This window comes from Stegodyphus dumicola, chromosome 2, assembly GCF_044657685.1.
Source record: "Stegodyphus dumicola isolate Sdum_Otavi_A_Nest chromosome 2, ASM4465768v1".
NCBI lineage: Eukaryota > Metazoa > Arthropoda > Arachnida > Araneae > Eresidae > Stegodyphus > Stegodyphus dumicola.
Window position 1 is genome coordinate 66,016,085 of NC_140769.1, and position 20,692 is coordinate 66,036,776.

Here is a 20,692-nt window from a genome sequence, read left to right on the forward strand (position 1 = left end):
ATAATACATTTATTCTAGAAGGCCATTTGTTTTTTCAATATTAAATTCAATGTATTATTCATTACTCCAATCCCTCAATTTTTGTTCCCCTTCCATAAAGTTCTTTTCAATTTTTTCCAACAAAACATCATAAATAAGGAATAAAATATCGTCTGCGTAACATATTATATCCACATTATCCATATATATGTACTTCTAATAAGTTTGTTGGCGATGAGGCTGCAAAACAGGGAAACACTGCTCGAACCCTGTGGACAACATTTATCAAATATCTTTCAAGAATCATTTCATTCTGATTATCAAGTAGGACCAGAGGCGTAGCTAGGGTGGGGCAAGGGGGGACATCCGTCCCCGCGCACAACATCCAGAGGGCGCCACATTGATGATAAACATATCAGAATGGAATGTTTTAAATCCTTGGAACACAGAAAGGGGCGCAAAATCTTTAGGTGTCCCCGGGCGCTGAAAATCTTAGCTACGCCTCTGAGTAGGACAATCTTTCTTTGGCGAGTATCTAAGTTATTTTCTCCTTTCTTTGTGCATTTTTCCTTCGTGGTTTAATAGTAGCACACTTGGCTACACTTGTCCAGTCCGAGTCCAGGGAAGGGCATTGTCCATTTTCATGCCTCCTGCTTCAAACCTCCTAATGTCTCTAAAGGTCGATTAAAAGACCGATCGAAAAAGAAACGAATAACGATAGGAACACCTGTTTAATCAAAATAATTTCCATCAACAACAATAATTTGTAAATTTGTAACCATTGTATGACAAGGTACTTCATAACACGATTGTGAAAGTCAGCGTCTCTAGAAGTATTGAAGTATTCCCAATGCTCTAAATTGATGCGTTAATAAAGAAACATTTCTTGTATAAAAAATTGTAATCTGGTAATCTGTTGTGGAATTGTCAGGCTAGTAGGGAATATGATATGTAATTACTATCTATAAATATTTATTTGCGGTAAAGTTGACACTGCCTGACTATATATGGTCGAGAGTGGTCGTGAAAGAACGGATTCTCTGTTTCGACATATAGCCCAGTGTGTTACGCTTTCGCCTCATATTTGAATAATATCATGCTGCATTTATTATTTCACCTTGTGGAAGGAATGAATAGAGAATAACACCAACAAAAGACCACAATACAGTAGACAATATCAAGTTTGGACGCGAAGGTGCCTTTCGTGTTCTTCCTACCTAGAGAATCTGTTCCTCCCAATTATTACGTTAAATGCATTGTTGTAGAATATCCACTGCCACGATTCGTTGCAGGAAACTTTCTCCTTTACTTCTTTCTAAAAGAAAAAAGCGCATCATTTTCAAATGCCCTGGTTTGATTTCATCTGTGATTTAGTGAGACATCTACTTTTCGAGTTTTCTACTTTTTCCTATTATTGCAAACTAACGTAAAACAGATGAAAAGTTTACATTTAATGTCTGGGTAATGTCTCGTACAGATTGTTATCAATCTGATTTGATTAAATCGATTAATTCATTCGAATCGAAGGATGTAGGCGATGGCCTCAGGGTATTTTGCGTAGCTATATAATAGGAGCGTTACTTATAATGTGAGTAATAAAACAAAAATACAATATATACATTACAGCGGTGTCGGCAAGGACTTATTGTATATTCCTGAAGGTGCTTTCTTATTATAAATGGTTAACATATCCTTCTAGCAACTGCAAGATCTGCGATTCGAATACTGAAAATGCATGGTTCATTTTTCATGTTTGTTCTATTCGAAAAATGTTTTCTGTTCTTATAGTATCTACAATGTACAAAATGAAGAAGAGGGCAGGACACCAGAATTTCACCAGTGGTTGTACAGGTATAGTCCCACCACATATTACAGTAAAGGAAAAGAAGAACTGGAAGAGACAGCAGGATTTCACCAGTGGATATATAGGTAAAATCCTACCATACTAAGAGTATGGCTATATCCCACTCTTTATAGAAAACATTCGGGCGATGAATTGGAAGGTTTCCCATCCCTCTTCGCTTACCAACAAACCTCTCGAGAACACATTCAACTGGCCAATAATTTCGCGCCCCAGTCGCACAGACAATATACTACATTCGAACTTGGGTTTAACAACACATCAGTATAACTAACCTCTACATACTAGATCAGAGAGGCTTGTTGTATTTTTAGTGGTGCCTGAAACCTAAACGTAGTGCACATTCCTCACTGATTGTGTGTTACAGCGAATAGGTATTATGCTTCCGTGGTGGCTAATCGCACCGACGGTGCGAATAGCTAACAGGCTATTCACACCACCTATGTTCGCGCATGCGCTCAAGCAGCCCAGGTACAAGGCAGGTGGTAGTGAGAGCGACGGTTGTTAACCCTAACTCAGCAATAGAAAGGGTTGTTAATAATTCACCAGCAAGAGAATAATTTGCTAGTAATAATTATCAGTTACAAAGACGAAGTCAATCTATATACATGAGAATGTTCAAAAAATGATTAGATAAAATAGGGATTTAATGATGGTTCTAATTGCAAGCGAGGACGAGTAATTAGTTAAAAAATTTTTAGTGTATTGACAAAAAGGCTACAGAAATTACTTAAATTCTTTTATTTAACGGAGGAATTTTTATGCAAACTTAGACCCTAGTCTTATAGCATTGGACTGTCAGAATTTATTATTTAATAAGAAAACTTAGTGAAAATTATAATATTCTTATATATTCATCACTTTTTCAGTATCCACTCATGTTTATAGGTTAAAATGCCATACTCAATATTAAAGGTTTTATGAAATAAAAACCTTATAAAATCTGATAAATCATTTGTGCGTGCAAATTTTTAAATCTAAATCTCTTACATTAAATTATTTCTGTCTTTTAAATTACATCCCATTATTTATTTCAATTTAATTGATTAATGTGTTTATACTAATATTTCAAAGTTCTTTGAAGCACTTTTTGTGTCCTGAAAATGCCAAGTATTTCCGTAAAAAAAATAAGCAGGCATACAGAATAATTCATTTAATAGTTCATATAATCGCTTTTAACTTATTTCATGTCTAAATTTTCTACACAGAAATCCGCTGTCTGATTTTTAGTATCTTTCATCGGACGAAATTTTTCAAAGAGGAATGAATTAAAGGCTTGATTGAACAAAACGCATCTTTAAAGCTAAATGTATTTTAAGAAGTACAAAAAATGTCAACACGATTTTGCCCCCTCCCTTTAAATCAGTCATTTAAACTATTCACACCGTTCAGGAAAAGGATAAACATTGCGAACGTAAAAATCTGCCCTTTTTTATATATACTTTAATAAAAGGAAATGTGTTCCTTCTTTTTATAAGAAAAGGAACCCATCTTCCTTTCTAAACTTTTGAAAGTCGCCAATGCTTAAAAAATGATAAACTACGCCAAGGTAGAAACCCGCCTCTGACAACTCAATGCGCATGCGTGGTTAATGTTGGTGCGAATAGCTTAAGCGGCTAATCGCACCGGTGGTGCGAATAGCATCGGCCTTATGCCTCTCCAGTAGCCTTTTGAAAGGGAAAAATGCAAGAACTTTTCGCAGCTCTCGCCTCTTCTGTGCCTTTTCGTATTTCTCTCCTGAGGTTCAAAATATGTTCAACTGTTAGTCAAGCACGTCAGCTGGAAGATAAATGGTTAGCCACTATGATCGGTGTAGTGGTCTGTGTTCTTGGCTGCTGTATCGTTAGGCTCAGGTTCGAATCCTTAAGAATGCATGGATGTTTGTAAGTGTATATTGTCAGTGCGGCATATTATTACTCAAAATGCGGACAGCCGGAAGTCCTCTCGGCTGGTTTGTTGTTGAGGGAAAGAGAGGTGGGAGACCTTTGGAGGGTCAACAGAGTGATTTCCATCAAAATTGAAATGCAAGCTAGACAACGTTGTAATGTTGCCTATATGTTGCTCAAGACACTTAACCAACGCCAAATGCAACCTTGAGCGTCTTGTCGCATGCAGGTTCAGATAAAAGCACGAGGAACACTTGACCACCATGATAAACCATCACGTATTGTTTCCAATTACTAACCATCCTTAAGGGCTTCCATGAGAGTGACCGCATCGCAAACCTTCCGTTTTAAAGCTCTATTGTTTCACTTCATAGAACTAGCTCAACTATCTTCAACAGCTCATCATGCGCATCCCAAACAATGCTATCTTGCTACTTTCTATAGCTTAATGAAATAGATACGTTATAATAAGTTATAGCAGATTAAACTAACTGGAGTTGCATTGTTAGACTTTACATCAGTTATTATGCTTCATTAAACAATACCATTTACATTTAGGCAATATGATGAAATGTGCATATTTATTAAAAAAGGATTATTCATTTTCTTCATGCAATTAATTAATTTGTCATTCTCAGTGTGGCACTTTTATTAATAGCAGCGTAAAAAGGGGGAAATCGAATAAAATATGTTAAACAGAATCAGGGGAACATATTTCTATAATTAATAGCTCTAAATATAACATTTTATAGAATTATTAGTTTGAAGACTGACAATGTTATGCAATAGTTGATTTATTTGTTTTCGTTTTGCGAACAGATGTCATTGCTCTTATTCAATTAGTGTTATTTGCCATGCCATTTTATATTAATTACCTATGTGCCTTTTAATGGATCCACTATGGAGCTTTTAAGCTACCTACCTATTACATTAAGTGTAAAAAACGTAATTTGCAAATATTAATCGTTCGTTATTCTCTTAAATGGTAGGAATATTACTCTGGGATTTTTTCAGCTCTTTCCGTAATGAATTATTGAATGTGTTCTTAGCATTTGTTTGAGATACCCGTTAGAAGCACAAACATGAAAGAGGTAATTAAAATCAGACAATGCTTTTTAAGTTTAAAAAAGAGAGGAACTGTAATTCACTAACCGGAAATTCTTCATTTCAGATTTACATTGCGCGGACCTGGCATCCATGGAGAACGGAAATTTCAAAGTAACAGGTGACCACTTTGGAGCCAGAGTTATGTATTCATGTGATGATGGCTACTGGATGTCTGGCCCTAAAGAAAGAGTTTGCCAAGGAGACGGATCCTGGAGTGAACACAGTCCTGAATGCAGACAGAAAGGTAAGTATATTAGATTTATATATAGATTATATCTCTCACCACCAGTTTAGAAATTTGTGGTATTTTATAGGCTTATAAATCCATTATTATTTTAAACTATCGCTGGTTTTCCACAGTGATAACATACATATATATGTCGCTAATAATAAAATAAATTGTTTACACCTGGAGAATCTGCAAAATGTGGAAAATGTTGTTCAAGCAGACTTTGAAGCACGGATTGCATTTTGGATCGCGACAGCAGCAGAATATCAGACTGCTGTTTTCCAACACAAACAAATCTCTTTGTGCCTTGAAGTTTGCAAAACTTAATGCGCACTTGTGCGTTGAGTTGGAAATTTTTAATTTAGTAGATAAAGAAAATTAAGTAGAAGGAAATCCGAAAATTGGTTCTTTAGAGTATAATCAATTGTGATTTAGATGCAGTATAAAGCAGTGTATTTGAAATTAAATTTCATTACATTCCAAGTTATCAGTTGTATATCCTATGTTCCTAAAATCATCGTATATCCTAAAATCATCTGAAGATCAGTTCTGCAAAATGGAAGTTGAGACAAAACTGGAAAATATTTTCCTAAAACTGTATTATACTAAAATTTTATCGCACATTTCAGTGAAAACTCGAAACGTGTGATATACTAATTAGATCACACATTTATTGAATTCATATATTCATGAAACAAATACGTGAAAATGTATAGTCAGTCACATTTTATGGTTAAATTAAACCCGTAGAAATAAACGAGGTGAAAAGAAAATCTTGAATCCCTATTCCGAACTGAGGTTTATAATATCTCTTGTAAGCAATGTAAACAGATAAAATTAGCTTAAAAACACATAGAGATAAACTGAAGTTCTGCTTGACATGAAGTAATATCGGAGATCTCTCGAAATCTCTCCGCAGCAAAGCTGTAATTAACGACTTGAAAGCTCACTAGTGTAAAACAGACTAAGCGTCTCGACAGAACTGTCTAAAAATATCTCAGAGGGTCATAGATATCATTGCTCAAGGCAGGTTTTTACAAACTGTCTTTCTCGATCCGGATGTGTTAATAGGTTTCTGTCGTGACTTCAGCAAAACCTTTTGTGGTTTATTGATAAATTAAGCAAGTTGTGAAGTTTAAGATATTTTCCTTATTATTATTATACAGTAACATACAAAATGTATGCTACTTTCACATACAAACAGTTACAATACAGACAAAATGTAAAACAATAAAAAATTTTTAATGGGAAGTGTTATAAGGTATTTCTCTCACCTAGCGTGCCTACGTGGTGTAATGGTTCTGCACGCTGGGACGGTATTCCAGAGGACCGTGGTTCGATTGCCGGCGAAAGCGGTTGCTAATTTTTCATCTCTCCCGCGTTTCCAAAAAATACCTAATCTCTCTACAGCGTGATGCTATTTCTCGCTAACTAGAACTTTCAGGTTTACCGAAAACGATGACAATATTATCCTTAAATCTACTTCAGCATTTAATAGGACTTTTTGTTATACTCTCGACCGCAGGATAGCCAAAATCTATCGATGGTATTTTGTCGAAGCTGTCCTTTAAACGTTGTACCCCAAGATAATTTATCAGAACTAGTATTTCTCCTTATCTGCTTTGCGAACATGATGAGTCCTGAAGGGGAACAGTGACCTCACTGGAGGCTATGTTCTGTGGAATTGTAAAATAGATGACTAAGATGCGAAGGGTTTAACTACCCTTTATGCTCCACGATATTACAGGCGCTCCCGCACTTCGGGATACAAAGACCAACCACTTGTGGTCTGAACGTAAAAATATAAGAACTACTGACTAACTAAATTTAAATAAGAGCTAAACTTTGAATACTTTACACAGAAGACTAAACACTAAGACTGGCCTTTCAAATTATCACGTATGTAGTACGCAAACTGCGGAAAACTCTACAGTACGTCTTTGGATTTCAAGAAGACTAAACCTCTGGCCTTAAAGGCGGAAAGCAATTCATTGCAAGCTCGCGTGAAGTACAGTGGCAAGAAGGCTCACTCTCTTCCCATCTAACTAGTAGTGGCGAAAACGCCACTACTTAAATATTTAAGCGTTAGCAGGTACAATTTGCATAAACAGTTTGACGCGTTTATTCTGGCCGGAAGTGGAAAATAAGAGAGGATATTAAAGTTTTAAAACAAAATAAACGTTAGTCAAACTTAAGATCCTTACAAATTCAATTATAGATTCAACATCCCAGCAAAAGCATTGCAGATTCCTCCAGCTTCCTTACATCGAAAAATTCTAAGAAGACACTACAAGTGGCATCTCATCTAAAAGATGGTGAAAGGTAATTCGTCAGCACCAGGATTTGGCGACTAGTTCTCCTAATCCTCAATTGCCCTTTAAAAGGAGTAATAGTAAGTAAATAAAGTATTTTCCCCTCCTTTCTGCATGCCTTCGTGTTGTAACTGAAAGCATGCTCGATGTGTATTCGGGAGGTCCGGAGATCGAACCCCAGGGACGGCACCGTGAATTTCTTCAGTTTTCTGACATCGAAAAATTCTAAAAAGGCTCTACAAGTGGCGCCCATACTAACGATGGTGGTGGACGATGATTCGTCATCATCAGAAATTGGCGATAGTCTCCCCTAATCCCCAATCGCTCTTTAAAACCGGGAGTATATAAAGAGTTTTCAGAGGGGAAGCACGATCGACGCGGATTCAGGAGGTCTGGATTTCGAATCTCGACGAAGGGGAGATGAATCGGAGGAAACTATTATTTCGGATTTGTCTGCAAATCCTGTCATATTTTCATTCATAGCAACTTAAATTTTATTAGTCAAGGAGCTAATATTGTATTCTTTTTGAACTTCTCAAAAGCCCTATAATTTCTTTCTTCCACACTTGGTGTCCACAAAATGAACGTTTCCATTGCAGCATTCATTTTTCGTGCACTAATGTTGATTTAAGAACGTTAAAAACCTCTTCTCCCATTTCCAAAAGCCTCTTCGAAACATTATTTCTGGATAACCATCGTACATCCCAAGGTAATAGGCTCATGCTCACTACCCATCTCTTCATATAATGCACTGAATAACCTCGAATTCAAGAGAAAATGTTTCCTAAAATTTACACATTTTATACATTATTTATATATTTTATTTTATAGCAGTTTACAAAAGCAATGGCATTTTTATGGCCAAGGCTTCACTGTGTATGCTGTAGTGCAAGCATAAACATTTCTAGTGTCATGGCCTTTATTTTTGGTAAAAGACTTTGCACACACATCTAGACATTGCTAAAGATTACTGCTTAACCCCACACTCTTTTTCCAGTCATTTTTACAGTCAGTGTCATTTCGATGAATATAGGTCTCAATCAAGTTAAAAACTTTTCTGATGTTGTTTTTGTATTCATCGGTTAGCAAGCCAGAAATTCTTCATTAGGTGTAGTCTCAAAATCATATCTCACAAAACACCTTTAAAAACTCGGTATATCTGTACTTTCATGGATTTGAAAAGAGAATTATTGTACTGTTTTAAGCGAACTATAGCAGTTTTTTCGATGTTACCTACTATTTCCACAATTCTACACTTCACTGTGCTACTGGAGAGAGATAGCATATTTATCTGCTTTTGCTGTTTTTTATCATATATATACGAGAATCGAATATTTTCATTGCAGAAACTATTTCCGCAACTGTATGAAAACATCCAGTTCCAACAATAAATTGGGATATTTTATAAGAAGCCACAACTACGTTTTCAGATAATCCTACGTTACTGGAGAGAGATAACATATTTATCTGGTTTTGCTGTTTTTATCGCATATACGAGAATCGAATTTTTTCATTGCAGGAACTATTAACTTTTCCGCAATTGTATGAGAACATCCAGTTCTAACAATTAAATTTGGATATTTCATAAGCAGCCACAACTACGATTTCAGATAATACTGTGTTACTGGAGCGAGATAACATGTTTATCTGGTTTTGCTGTTTTTATCGCATATACGAGAATCGAATATTTTCATTTCATGAACTATTAACATTTCCCCAACTGTATGAGAACATCTAGTTCCAACAATAAATTGAGATATTTTAATAAGAAGACACAACTGCGTTTTCAGATAAAGCCCCCTGAGAAAATCTCGAAGATATAACCTGTTTGCTAGCTCTTAGTTATTTCTTTTCATTTATAAAGAAATCTATCTACTTGTTACTATATTTTGGATGTTTTAATTCCAAGTGTCGCTTCAATGTTGGAGGCCTCATAGACTCATATTAAATGAGTTAATTAATAACGCCGTATAACAAATAACACATAATTGTTTTTCATCAGCACTTTTCATGAAACCGAATTTTATAATTTTAAGAATACTGCCGAATCAAAATGTTTGCTTCTTTTTTATACGCATAATCAAAATACCTCATGCGCTTTTTTAGAGCTATTCTTGAAACTAGTGCTTGTCTCAACGTCACTTAACTGTTTTTTGTTAGTGTCAAATTAACAAAAATTTTTCCTATCTGGAAATCTTTTGGTTTTTAATTGGTTATAACCGATACATTTTTAATTAATAATTTATACATTAATAATGAGATGTGATATTGTAATTAATAGTAAGTAAGCTCAAAAAATGTACGCAGCATCTAAACTAATAAATCTAAACTATCTAAACTAATAAATCAATACTATCTAAACTAATAAATTTATCAATAGTATTTCGTCGAAGCTGTCATTTAAACGTTGTTAATTCAATTATAGATTCAATATCTCAGTCCAATAGTTCCATCTCTGACTGTACATTAATAAGGTATTTTCTCCCTTTATTCTGCACGTTTTCGTGGCGTAATTGAGAGCATGCTTTCCTGAAGTAACTATAATCACTGAGAGTGCGAAATAAAGCTGTGTCGCCACCAAAAGTTGATTGGAACACGGTAGTACGTCCTAGCCAAGTTTTTCCGCTCTAGTCTAGACTCTGTATTGTCGCTTTCAAACAAAAACATTAGTTGAGTCTGCTGCCGTACTCCAGTTAGCCCTAGTTAAGTTTTGGTGGCATCACAAATAACATTAAAATAGGATCAAAACAAAGAAATATATCAATAGGCGATACGTTTTAGTATTATATGTCATACATGAAGATATTAAATTATTAAATCTCGAAGTCATCTTTTGAAAAACTGCATATAATACAGTTTCATGCCACTCTAATTGTAATTTTAGTAATTTTGTTAAGTTCATGTCCGACCCGGTGCTTTGCTTTCAAAACTCAGCGCTGTGTCACGACCCGGTCCATTCGGAAAATACTGGTTGAAAAGGATGAAAGCGAGTTTTAAAAAAACATCGCTTTCATTTCTTGAAAAATGCTTTTTCCGAAGCATTCCAAAGTGACGAATTACATAACCGTAAGTTTATAATGTCTTAAGTTTATAAGACAGTAGAACAATCAAATTTTTCGCATCTGATTCGCTAACCAATAAATTAGCATTTTTATTTATTTGTTAAGATCATTTTAATACAACAGAAGTTCACTTGAAAACATTAGTAAAGCTAGAGTAACCAAATCACTATTACTTCCATATATTCCATCTCGCTGAGACCTTTGTTTTAAAACCCTTACTTATTACTGTTTTATTAATATTTTCCTTTCGCTTCCGATCACCACTTTGTTTATTATACTAAGATTCTGTGTATGCGTGAGTCAATGGCAGATTAATGCAATGTACCTAACTTATCATCGCACAGATTTATTCATGTAATCCTTCATTATTATTATCTTATTATCATTCTTCATTACTCATTAACTAAAAAAAATAGGCAAGCTTTTATTAAAGCAAAAATTTTTGTAAAATTTCCAAACCATTATTCTTCGAATTTGGGCCACAAAATATTAAAATAACATCATTGTGTGCAGATCAGGCAGCGCATCAGCCATAATATAAGTCAAATGAAGTAAAATTAGCTTAGCAGAAGATTTCTTATTCTGGCTTCAAGCGAAAAATTCTTAGAAATTCCATAGAACTGAACAATCTTTTATTTGCTTATGCATTGTTTTTATCTTTGATGATATTTTAAATCTGTTCCAGTGACTTAATTCTCTTATTAAATAGTATTTCCGAAATTCATTACTTTAACGACATTTCAAATTAACTTTTCCCTGTATAAACCTCGAATATTACAATGTTATTCATTAATAAATAGATTTCCCGCCAAGGTATGGTAGTCGTCAGACAGCAAAGCAGACGTTTGCAAAGCGTACGTTGATGTATATTCAACAAGATAAATGTTTATTAATCGAACTATTAAAGAATTGTTTTAGTATATACCCTGTCACACTGTAAAACTAACTTGCCTATAAAAGAACATGGACGAAAGTGGAAGTGTAATAATTGTACAAGAAGGACGTCTGCCTTCAACCGAGTTTTTGGATCACTGAAAATTGTTCTACTCAGATTTATATCCTAGTAATCAGACTGGCTGCATGGGAATTTTCGTAGGTTTCCATATATCTAACGTGTCTACTAGCCAGTTTTTGTTAAAACATCCTCAGTGAAGGCATCTGTTTCTTTAGACAAAGAGCCCTCATATGCTTTGCCATAGTCCAAATAACCTAACCTAACTTTAGGAGATTTTCTGACACCACAAAAAAATTTATACAGTTACTGTAAATCTATTCTTCATTTATTTTATTTTTCCAATGAATAAAAATATGGTGAAAGCGATTACATATAGAAACATTCACATTTTCGGTATCTGCAAATAAAATCAAAGCACTCATCGATATATTCCATATTTTTTGACAGTCACTGATTCATAATTTAATCATTCGATACTGTAACCGATTTTAATTTCTCTCAGATATATTTTAATTTCTCTCAGATTTCATACTGTAAACTAGCAAATAAAAATTATGCAGTTCCAATGCTGATGAAAGCAAAAATGACCTTCCATAGTTCCTGCGTCATTTAAGTCTAATGTCTCTACAATGACTGTGGAGATTCCTTCCTCGCTGACATTCGAGACACGAAGCTTCCATTTGTTAGGTGGATGTGCTATAGCCACTAATTACTGTAAAAAATTTGGTTCGAGGTTTCACCAAATTATAGTACCAAAAATTAAACCAAAAGATGTTGCAACCAAACCAAAAGTTGCAACCAAAAGATGGTAACATGTTGTTCCATAATTTGGTGCTTTGAATGAACCATTGTTTGGTAATATGTTGAACCATGAATTGGCATCCATGATTAGAGAATGTTGAACCGTGAAGTAGGAATACGTTGAACCGTAAATTGGAGACATATTGAACCATGATTTAAAAATACCGTAGGCCTTTAATTATAATAATATTTACCATTAATTGTAACTATTTTTAACTATTAATTATAAGGCGCAGGAAATTATTTCAGAGCACAGGCATAAAATTTCACATTAGCCATTTTCTGCTGATTCTTCTGGTATTTTTTTATTCTATTATTGCTAAGGAAATGCTTTTTAATAATTATTGCTATAAGTTATTAATTATTATATATCATATTATACAATTAATAACCTATATCAATCTACTATTACTTTTTTCTATATAACAAACAGCATACAACATATTGATTATGCAAATGACTTCACATGACCATTAAACTATCAACAATAGAAATTTTTTTAATTAGATTCATGTTTTTTTTGCTTTTAATTTTATAAATATAAACACGTTTTCAGAAGCAAAATCACAGATTGCAAGTGAATAAGGGTTTCATTTTATTTAAACCTTCAACACAATTTTTTAATATTTTGCATAAAATTGTTTACTTCTTAAATCACGTAAAAAATGTTCAACTTGTTTTCCATGGTAAATTGATTTGACTAAAGCCTGCTTCCAGTAGGTACGAAGAGAGGAAAGTCAATAATGTTGGTTAAATGTAACAATATTTATTTTGGAATGTTTCTCTCGAATGACTTTCAAATTCCAAAACTTTGCAGATTATGCTTATGATCTTTCTTCAATAGAAATATCTCTTACTGCAGCATAAGATACATTGCAAATCAGTGGTGATATCATCTATATCCTCTGTGAAGATATACAGTATTTTTCAATAACAGACAGTAGCATTTGTGTAATTCTTACCATCTGATATAGCTTTATATCACTACAAAATTACCAATTTTATTATTACATTTTTTGTAATAAAATTTGAATATGCCGATCTACTGCTCGTGCATGTTCAGCTATTGATATCGATTCCGTCAGGAACTCTTGATTTTGCAATATTTAAATCTAAAAAAGAGAGAGGCATTTTCCCAACATAAAATTAAAATTACACATTGCTTCTGGTGTATAATTAATAAATATTTAGTTGATTAAAATTAGATATAAAAATAAATTATTCTATGCATAAATCGTACTTTTATTCACATTCCATGCCATTTATAAGCTGATTAAACTGCTGGAGATTCTGTCAAATATTACTTGGAAAATTCTTTTAGTCTAGATCTTAAGAACTTCATTTATAGTATAGGTTAAAATGCATTATGTAGGTATGTTAAAACGTAACATGCCTATGACACAAAGTAAATTTTAGAAGGATTCAAATGAATTTTTTTATTTAAAAGCAAGTTTTATTTTCTTAGAGATTAAACGTATCTCTCGATAATCTAAATGTTAAACTATAAGATAATGAAAAAACAATCCTAAAAAAATCATTACAAAGAAATTAAGGAAGAACATATTGAAATAATCAGAGACTGAAATAATGCACGGCTGTTACTCAAGAATATTAATAATTCAAGAAATATTTTATATTGATTCCTGAATATATATACATATAAACAAACATAATTACATTATATTGCATAACTTAAATTTAATTTACCTACATAAAGCCACTCTGCTTATCAACTGCTGATAAACATTTTAGTAATTAATTTTCCGAATTAACTATCACAACTGTAGCATTTAATATATTTCAGTTTTTGTAACTCAAATTAAATATATTACTGCTATTGCACATATATTAAAATGGAGATGAAATATGCATTATGAAATGAAAACTTGATAATAGTAGGCTTGAAATTAAAAGTTTTGAATTTTCACAGAAAATCTTTAAAAACAGGAAAACAAAATATTCTACTTGCTTATATTTCATAGTGTAGTAATAGCATGCAGTAACACAACAGCCGAAGTAAAGTCTTTTGAGACACTTAGAGTTTCATTTTCTGCAACTATACAGAAGTAAGAGGAAGAAGCAGTATGTCCAACTAAAAAACATGTAGGTGAAACTGACTGTAGCGTTTTTTCAGCATCAGCAGGAACCTAAAAAAACAATTGGAGAAGAAAAAATTCAATAAAAGTTATAGTAATGGACTTTTTAATAGCAAAACATTTTATTGCCAGAATAAGTCATATAACATTCACACAAGATGAAGTGCCTCTACACACCACAAATCCTGACCTGTATCTTCTATAATCGAAACATGAAAATGTCCACCCCCTGAATTGCTCTAACATACACGAATAGCCAACAAGGTCTCTACATATATACCTTATGACTTTTGACTATGGCTATAAACCGCAGGTATAAAGAGGTCAGCTGACATTCCTGGCCATGCTGAAACAATTTTTTATGGAATTAAAGCTGAGTATGGAATTATAGCTGCATTTCGTTCCTTGAATACCCTCTACTGGTATGACAACCACCATATTGAGCATATGTAATCTTAGTGGCAGTGTGAATTGTACTGCATCACTATACGGATTTCTGACATAACAGACATGTCAGTGACAATATCTAACTATTCTGGCAATAACATCTGGCAGTAAAACAGCAACCAAGCTCCATATGAGCAGTCTGCTAATGTGTTAGAAACCAATAAATACTCCTCTTGAATAGCTCCAGTTTTAGTCTTTCTGAGCGTTTCAAATGTTAAGAAAAATATTTCATCCATCCTCAGCTTACTGTTAGAAAACAATAACGCATATCGAATTGACTTTGAAATCCACATTCCTGCCGTAACTTTTCTACATACCCGCATAAAACAATTTGACTTTTTAATTTTAAATTTCATTTTAGAATTACATTTCACGCATGTAAATTCTCACTTTATTAAACCTGCTTCCTTTAGGAAATATAATAATAATTGCTGTTTTTGGCATTAATGTAAAAGGAACAGCCTATTCCTTACACCAGTCTTTCCTAACGTCATCCTTTCATTTGAAAACAAACTATAAATTCCTCATTAACAATCCCTGAAACTCCTCAATAATGCTTAAAACAGACGGCATGATAATCAGAAAATATAGTACGGAAATCGAGGCTAATCTTCCATGAGCGAGGTAAGCTGGCGCTAAACTATTTTCGTTTTCGATGTCAGACTTCATTTTACAATTGCCAATTGCAAAAAGAAAAGGCGATGTAAATTTTAACATCGCCAAACGAAAATGACGCGAAATGCAACAGAAGCATATCCTTGTTAACAACTAACTAAAATATACAACTTAATATGGTCCGTGGAATTCAACACATTGAACACCTTTCGCTCAACAATCGCGCCAAATAAACACCTGCCAAGTTTCGCGCTCTCCCCGCTTATGGAAGATTAACCGAAATCGGAATAAAAGAAAAGAAAAGAAAAGACGTAACAGCTAAAGAGAACAGGAAAACATCCAGTCATGCATATACATAAATTAGTACTGTTTTTAAAACAATAAAGTAAATAAATTGTACTAATACTGTTTGCACCGTATTAAGTGATGTTCGAAATCGTTAGTCTAGCTACTAATGCATCATCTCATTATTTCAAAAATAATTTTCTTACCAGCAGAAAACAATTATAAAAATAAAATTATGTTTGGGTTATAAGGAATGTAGAGTCTGCATGTCTTTACTGAACTTTTGTTTTAAGTCAGAATAAAAAACGAATACAGATATTCGATTCAAAATATCCTGAAGCGGGAATCCAAATATAGTCTCCGGTTGCATGCATTAGGAAACAAAAATCCCAAAGTTCTTCTTATAGAAATACATATATTTACAATTGCGAAACTATACATTATGTTATGAACAATTTACGTAAGAATATATGAGAATCTCTTTTCAGTGCCTTACTCGGAGCCATTTCTTACATAATAGCTACGAAAATAAACTTCTATAAACATATGTAGTTATGAATAAACTAAAAATATGCGTACATACAGTTAGTCAATAAAGTCGGCGTACATCAAGAAAAGTAATATCAAATCCAAATTTTAAGGTGCCAAAAGGGTAGTTTCTTAAAGTTTTATTTTTTAAATATCTAGTTTCAATAAGGGACTTTAAAATCATTTAACTGTAATATTTTCATATCTAATCTAATTTTCATATCTGTAATATTTTCATATGCACACTAATTTTTAAAAGATAAGTGGCCAGAAATCAAAGCCAATAAAGTTTGCGTACAACTCGAAGGAGGCGGGGGATTTTTTATCTAACTTTTAAACTTATGATGTTGCTTGGCCCCAACTTGTCCGCAACAGTAGTAGTGACTGCTATGAACTGTAAATTATACAAACTCGTAAGAAGGGTTTAAATCCCTTTTTATTTCACTTTAGAAATCACAGTTGCGTTCACTTGACGCTCACAAACTACGCCGACCCGGCGGTTAAACAAAATAGAAAAGTACAACTAAAAATAAATGACAAGATGAATAAATAACGAAGTCACTATCTGCGAGGCTCTATAATCGTAACTAACTTAACCGCGTTCTAAGATATAGCTGAGATTCAGCAAACTTACTGATTAAGAAGTTGAAAGATTCAACGAACTACCGAGAAAGGCACACAGGCCGGCGGTTCTTAAATTTCTACCTAGCAACCTTCACGCTCGCGATTCAAGAAGCACACTTACAATTTTGTTTACCTTCTATTTAACTCAATTTACTTCTGCTAAAATTTAAATACTCTGCGCGTTCTACTAAAATTTACATACTCTGGCATTGGCAATTCTAGGGAAATGTAAAGGCTTGACAGGAAAGATAGCTTAAAATTAATGTTAGTTAAAATAAATATAAACCGTACAAACTTCAAACTTGATAATGCAAAGAAGGTTACACTTTCAAGGTCATTGACTTCCGAAGCAAATTTCACGTTGATTGGAAGTTGTTCTTTCTATTTTCTTTGACGAAAATGACAACCAATAAAGAAATTCCTTTAGTTATGAGACAACTAATTATCAAATTGAGAGATGAAGGTAAAACTCTTCGTTATATTGGTAAAACCATTGAAAAACCATTGTCTAGTGTGCAAAGAGTTATTCAAAACTATCTTGACACTGGTAGTCTTGCTGTAAAACCAAGATGTGGGAGACCGAAGAAACTAACGCAGAGAGAAGAAGGAAAAATTCTTTTACGAATTAAACAAAATCCTAAACTTTCTGCTGCAAGCATTGCAAAAGACATTTTTTTAACTAGCAACAAGGAAATTTCTCCTGAAACTGTACGAAAAGTGCTGCGAAAGGCCGATTATCATGGACGCAAACCTAGGTCTAAGCCATACATTTCCAAGACAAATAAAAAGAAAAGAATTGCTTTTGCCAAAACATATTTAAACTCTTCGCAGGACTTCTGGAACAATGTAATTTGGTCAGATGAAAGTAAATTTACAATATTTAAAGTTAATGGCCACCCTATTGTATGGAGAAAACCAAGAACAGAACTGAATCTGAGAAATTTAAATCCAACTGTCAAACAGGGAGGAGCTGGCGGTGTGATGGTATGGAGGTGTATGTCGTCGAAAGGAGTTGGGAAATTTTCACATTATTGATAAAGTCATGAATAAGTATAGTTTATCTGGATATTCTGAAGAAAAATCTACGAGACAGTGCCCGAAATTTAAACCTTTCTAATACCTTTATTTTCCAACAAGATAACGACCCGAAACATACAGCTAAAATTGTGAAGGAATATCTCCTCTATCACACTCCAAGACAGTTGCGTACTTCTCCACAGTCACCAGACATCAATCCAATCGAACATTTGTGGGCAAAATTGGAGAAACGAATTCGAAAACACAACATTACGTCGTGAAATGAGCTAATTAGTAAATTGCAGTGAGAATGGGCGAAATTTACTTCGGATGACACTGAAAAACTAGTTCAGTCAACGCCCAGACGTCTGCAGGCTGTTTTGAAGAATAAAGGATATCCTACAAAGTAGTATTGAAGTAATGTAAAAAACTTATATTTTGCATTTTTTTTTTTTTTTTTTTTTTTTTTTTTTTTTTAAGTGTACGCAGACTTATTGGAAGGAATTTCTGAGTTTTTTTGATAAAATATATTTTTGAAAAAATGTAAAAAGTATTACACTGATATTATTTACTTTTTATTTAAGCTTACAATTTTAGCTAATAGAAGAAAAAAAATGCAATGATTAAAATACATTTTTCTATGCTTTAAGTGTTTTTTTTTAATTTAAAATTTAGTCTGTACGCAGACCTTTGTGGTTAACTGTAAATCAATGCTTAGATGCGAATAAATTAAAAAAATACACACATAAGTCAAAACATAGCAATGAATATTCTAAAAATATACATACCTTGTAATTTTCAATTCCATGTACGTATATTCAACCACCACAAGCGTTCTTAAAGATGGTGGTAAAAATAGGCTGACGCGCTTGCGCTGAAATGGTTTGCATTGATTGGCTGTAACACGTTGCCAAGAAATGGTGAAAACTTGAGCCGTTCTTGCAGTTTCACCATTTATCGGAGCTGTTAAAAAAACAAGTGAACCATGTTTTGATTCATCCTTGAATATTGAACCATTAAATGGTCCAACATTGTACTGAAATGTTTTACAATGTAACCATAACAGCCCGTACGCAGACGCACGTATACAATTATTATTGAGGGTTTTCTTATGACAATGACAGCAATGAGGATTTTCGTATGCAAATAGCTCTGAAGTACATTGCCATAAAACGTCAAAGACTCAACCAACCTTCACATGATTTCGCTGTTTTGTAGTTCGTGATTCTGGAAATCCTCATGACAGCAGAAATAAGAAATACATATAAAAATGAGAAAGAGACGTAATATTTCCTCTAATTAAAACTTCAGCGATGTTTGAAGTGGCTTCGCACTATCTAGATGCAGAATTTCAAATCAGTATATCAACTTTAACGTCTAGAATTTATAGAACATAGAATTTAGAGTCAACAGTTTCCAATGAATGTTTACGTACTTGAAGTACATATATATAAGGTTCACTCATGTATAAGGTTGTCCATCTGTTGAACAATGGATTACTAAACACTGGCTTTTAGATCTAATTTCCTATCTCGGACAATGGCTGTAATGGTATTTTTTCGCGTGTAAAACATAAAATCGAAACATTTTACCTCAGAAATTCCACCACTAATGCATCCCTTTCTTTAGGCGGATAGGAAGATTTATCATGATCTAATAAAGCCAAATCCAATAATGAAGGAATCCATCCGCTTAGACAAGTAATTCTTGCGTATTCTGTATTATATAATTAAACAAAAAGAAATCTGCATAGAAATAGTGATAAGAATGGTACTTAAGAAAGATAAAAATCTGAAACATGGCTTGCAAAAGAAACTTGAATTAAATTTATCCTGAGGCAAACCTACTTCTGAAGATCATTTTAAAAAAACTTGTGTTTTGGGAAAAGGCGAAAGTGCAATACTTTTTTTTTTTTTTTTTTTTTTTTTGTTTGCAGCAAAAATAATTAAAGAAAAATTTTATTTTCGGAATGTCAACACAAACGTAAAAACACTTGAATGGAAACAGATTTTTCTCAAGTAAATTCAAAAACATGAAACACGATCGAAATGCATGAAAACCTAACTATATAGTAAAAACCTGATATTGTCTCTAGCATAAAAAGGTATTGAATAGTGTCCTAAAATAGTATGCAAACAGTATTGTTTTGTCTCCGATCAATAAACTGTAACGTCTTTGTACCAAAAAGAAAGAAAGAGAAAATATTTTTGAAACTGAAACAATAAGCAAATCAACTCTACATGTGCGACTATGGAGAATAACAATTTCAGTAGCAGAAAGCATTTTACTTTCTATGATGCCAGTAAAAATCCTTTCCTTATTTCAATATAATGGATATTGAACCTTGTAGGAAGAACAAAGCTAAATTTTCAGAATGAACAAAATAACTTTATTTGAATTTTAAAACAGAACCAAAAAAATAAATGCCCCAGCTCTTAACTATCAAAATTTTAAACTCTTAACTAGTATAGTTAAAACTCTTACAACTATTAAAATACTAAAATCTTAAACTCTCCAAACAAAATATATCAAAAAAAAATCTTCCGAATCCCTTCTTGTTGCCACACCGTAAAATGCAAGTCCTTATCCTATTATTTATATTTCACGTTCTCTTTAAGTCACGATCTTTACAAGTCATGTTCTTTATAAGTCACGATCTTTACAAGTCATGATCTTTACAAGTCACGATCTTTACCAGTCATGATCTTTACAAGTCCCCTCACAAGAAGCACATTCGTCACCGTAGAGACAATGCTGCTCAGAGTTCATTGAGAGAGAAAGAGTTAACTGCTAACCTTGACAAAGCATCAGCATTCCCATGTGAACTTCCTTTGCGGTATGTCACAGTCATGTTATACCGTAACGCTAAGGCCCAACGAGACAGTTTA

The 20,692-nt window shown here is 33.4% G+C and overlaps 1 protein-coding gene across 3 annotated transcripts in view; it reads left to right on the top strand.

Moving 5' to 3' along the window:
* Window positions 1-20,692, top strand: part of LOC118190665 (sushi, von Willebrand factor type A, EGF and pentraxin domain-containing protein 1-like) — a 693,686-nt gene that overhangs the window by 494,325 nt on the left and 178,669 nt on the right. For all 3 annotated transcript variants that reach the window (XM_085810736.1, XM_085810734.1, XM_085810735.1), the window contains exon 3: window positions 4,898-5,077. In XM_085810736.1, the coding sequence (XP_085666862.1) occupies window positions 4,898-5,077 (180 nt within the window). The remainder of the gene's footprint in view (window positions 1-4,897; window positions 5,078-20,692) is intronic.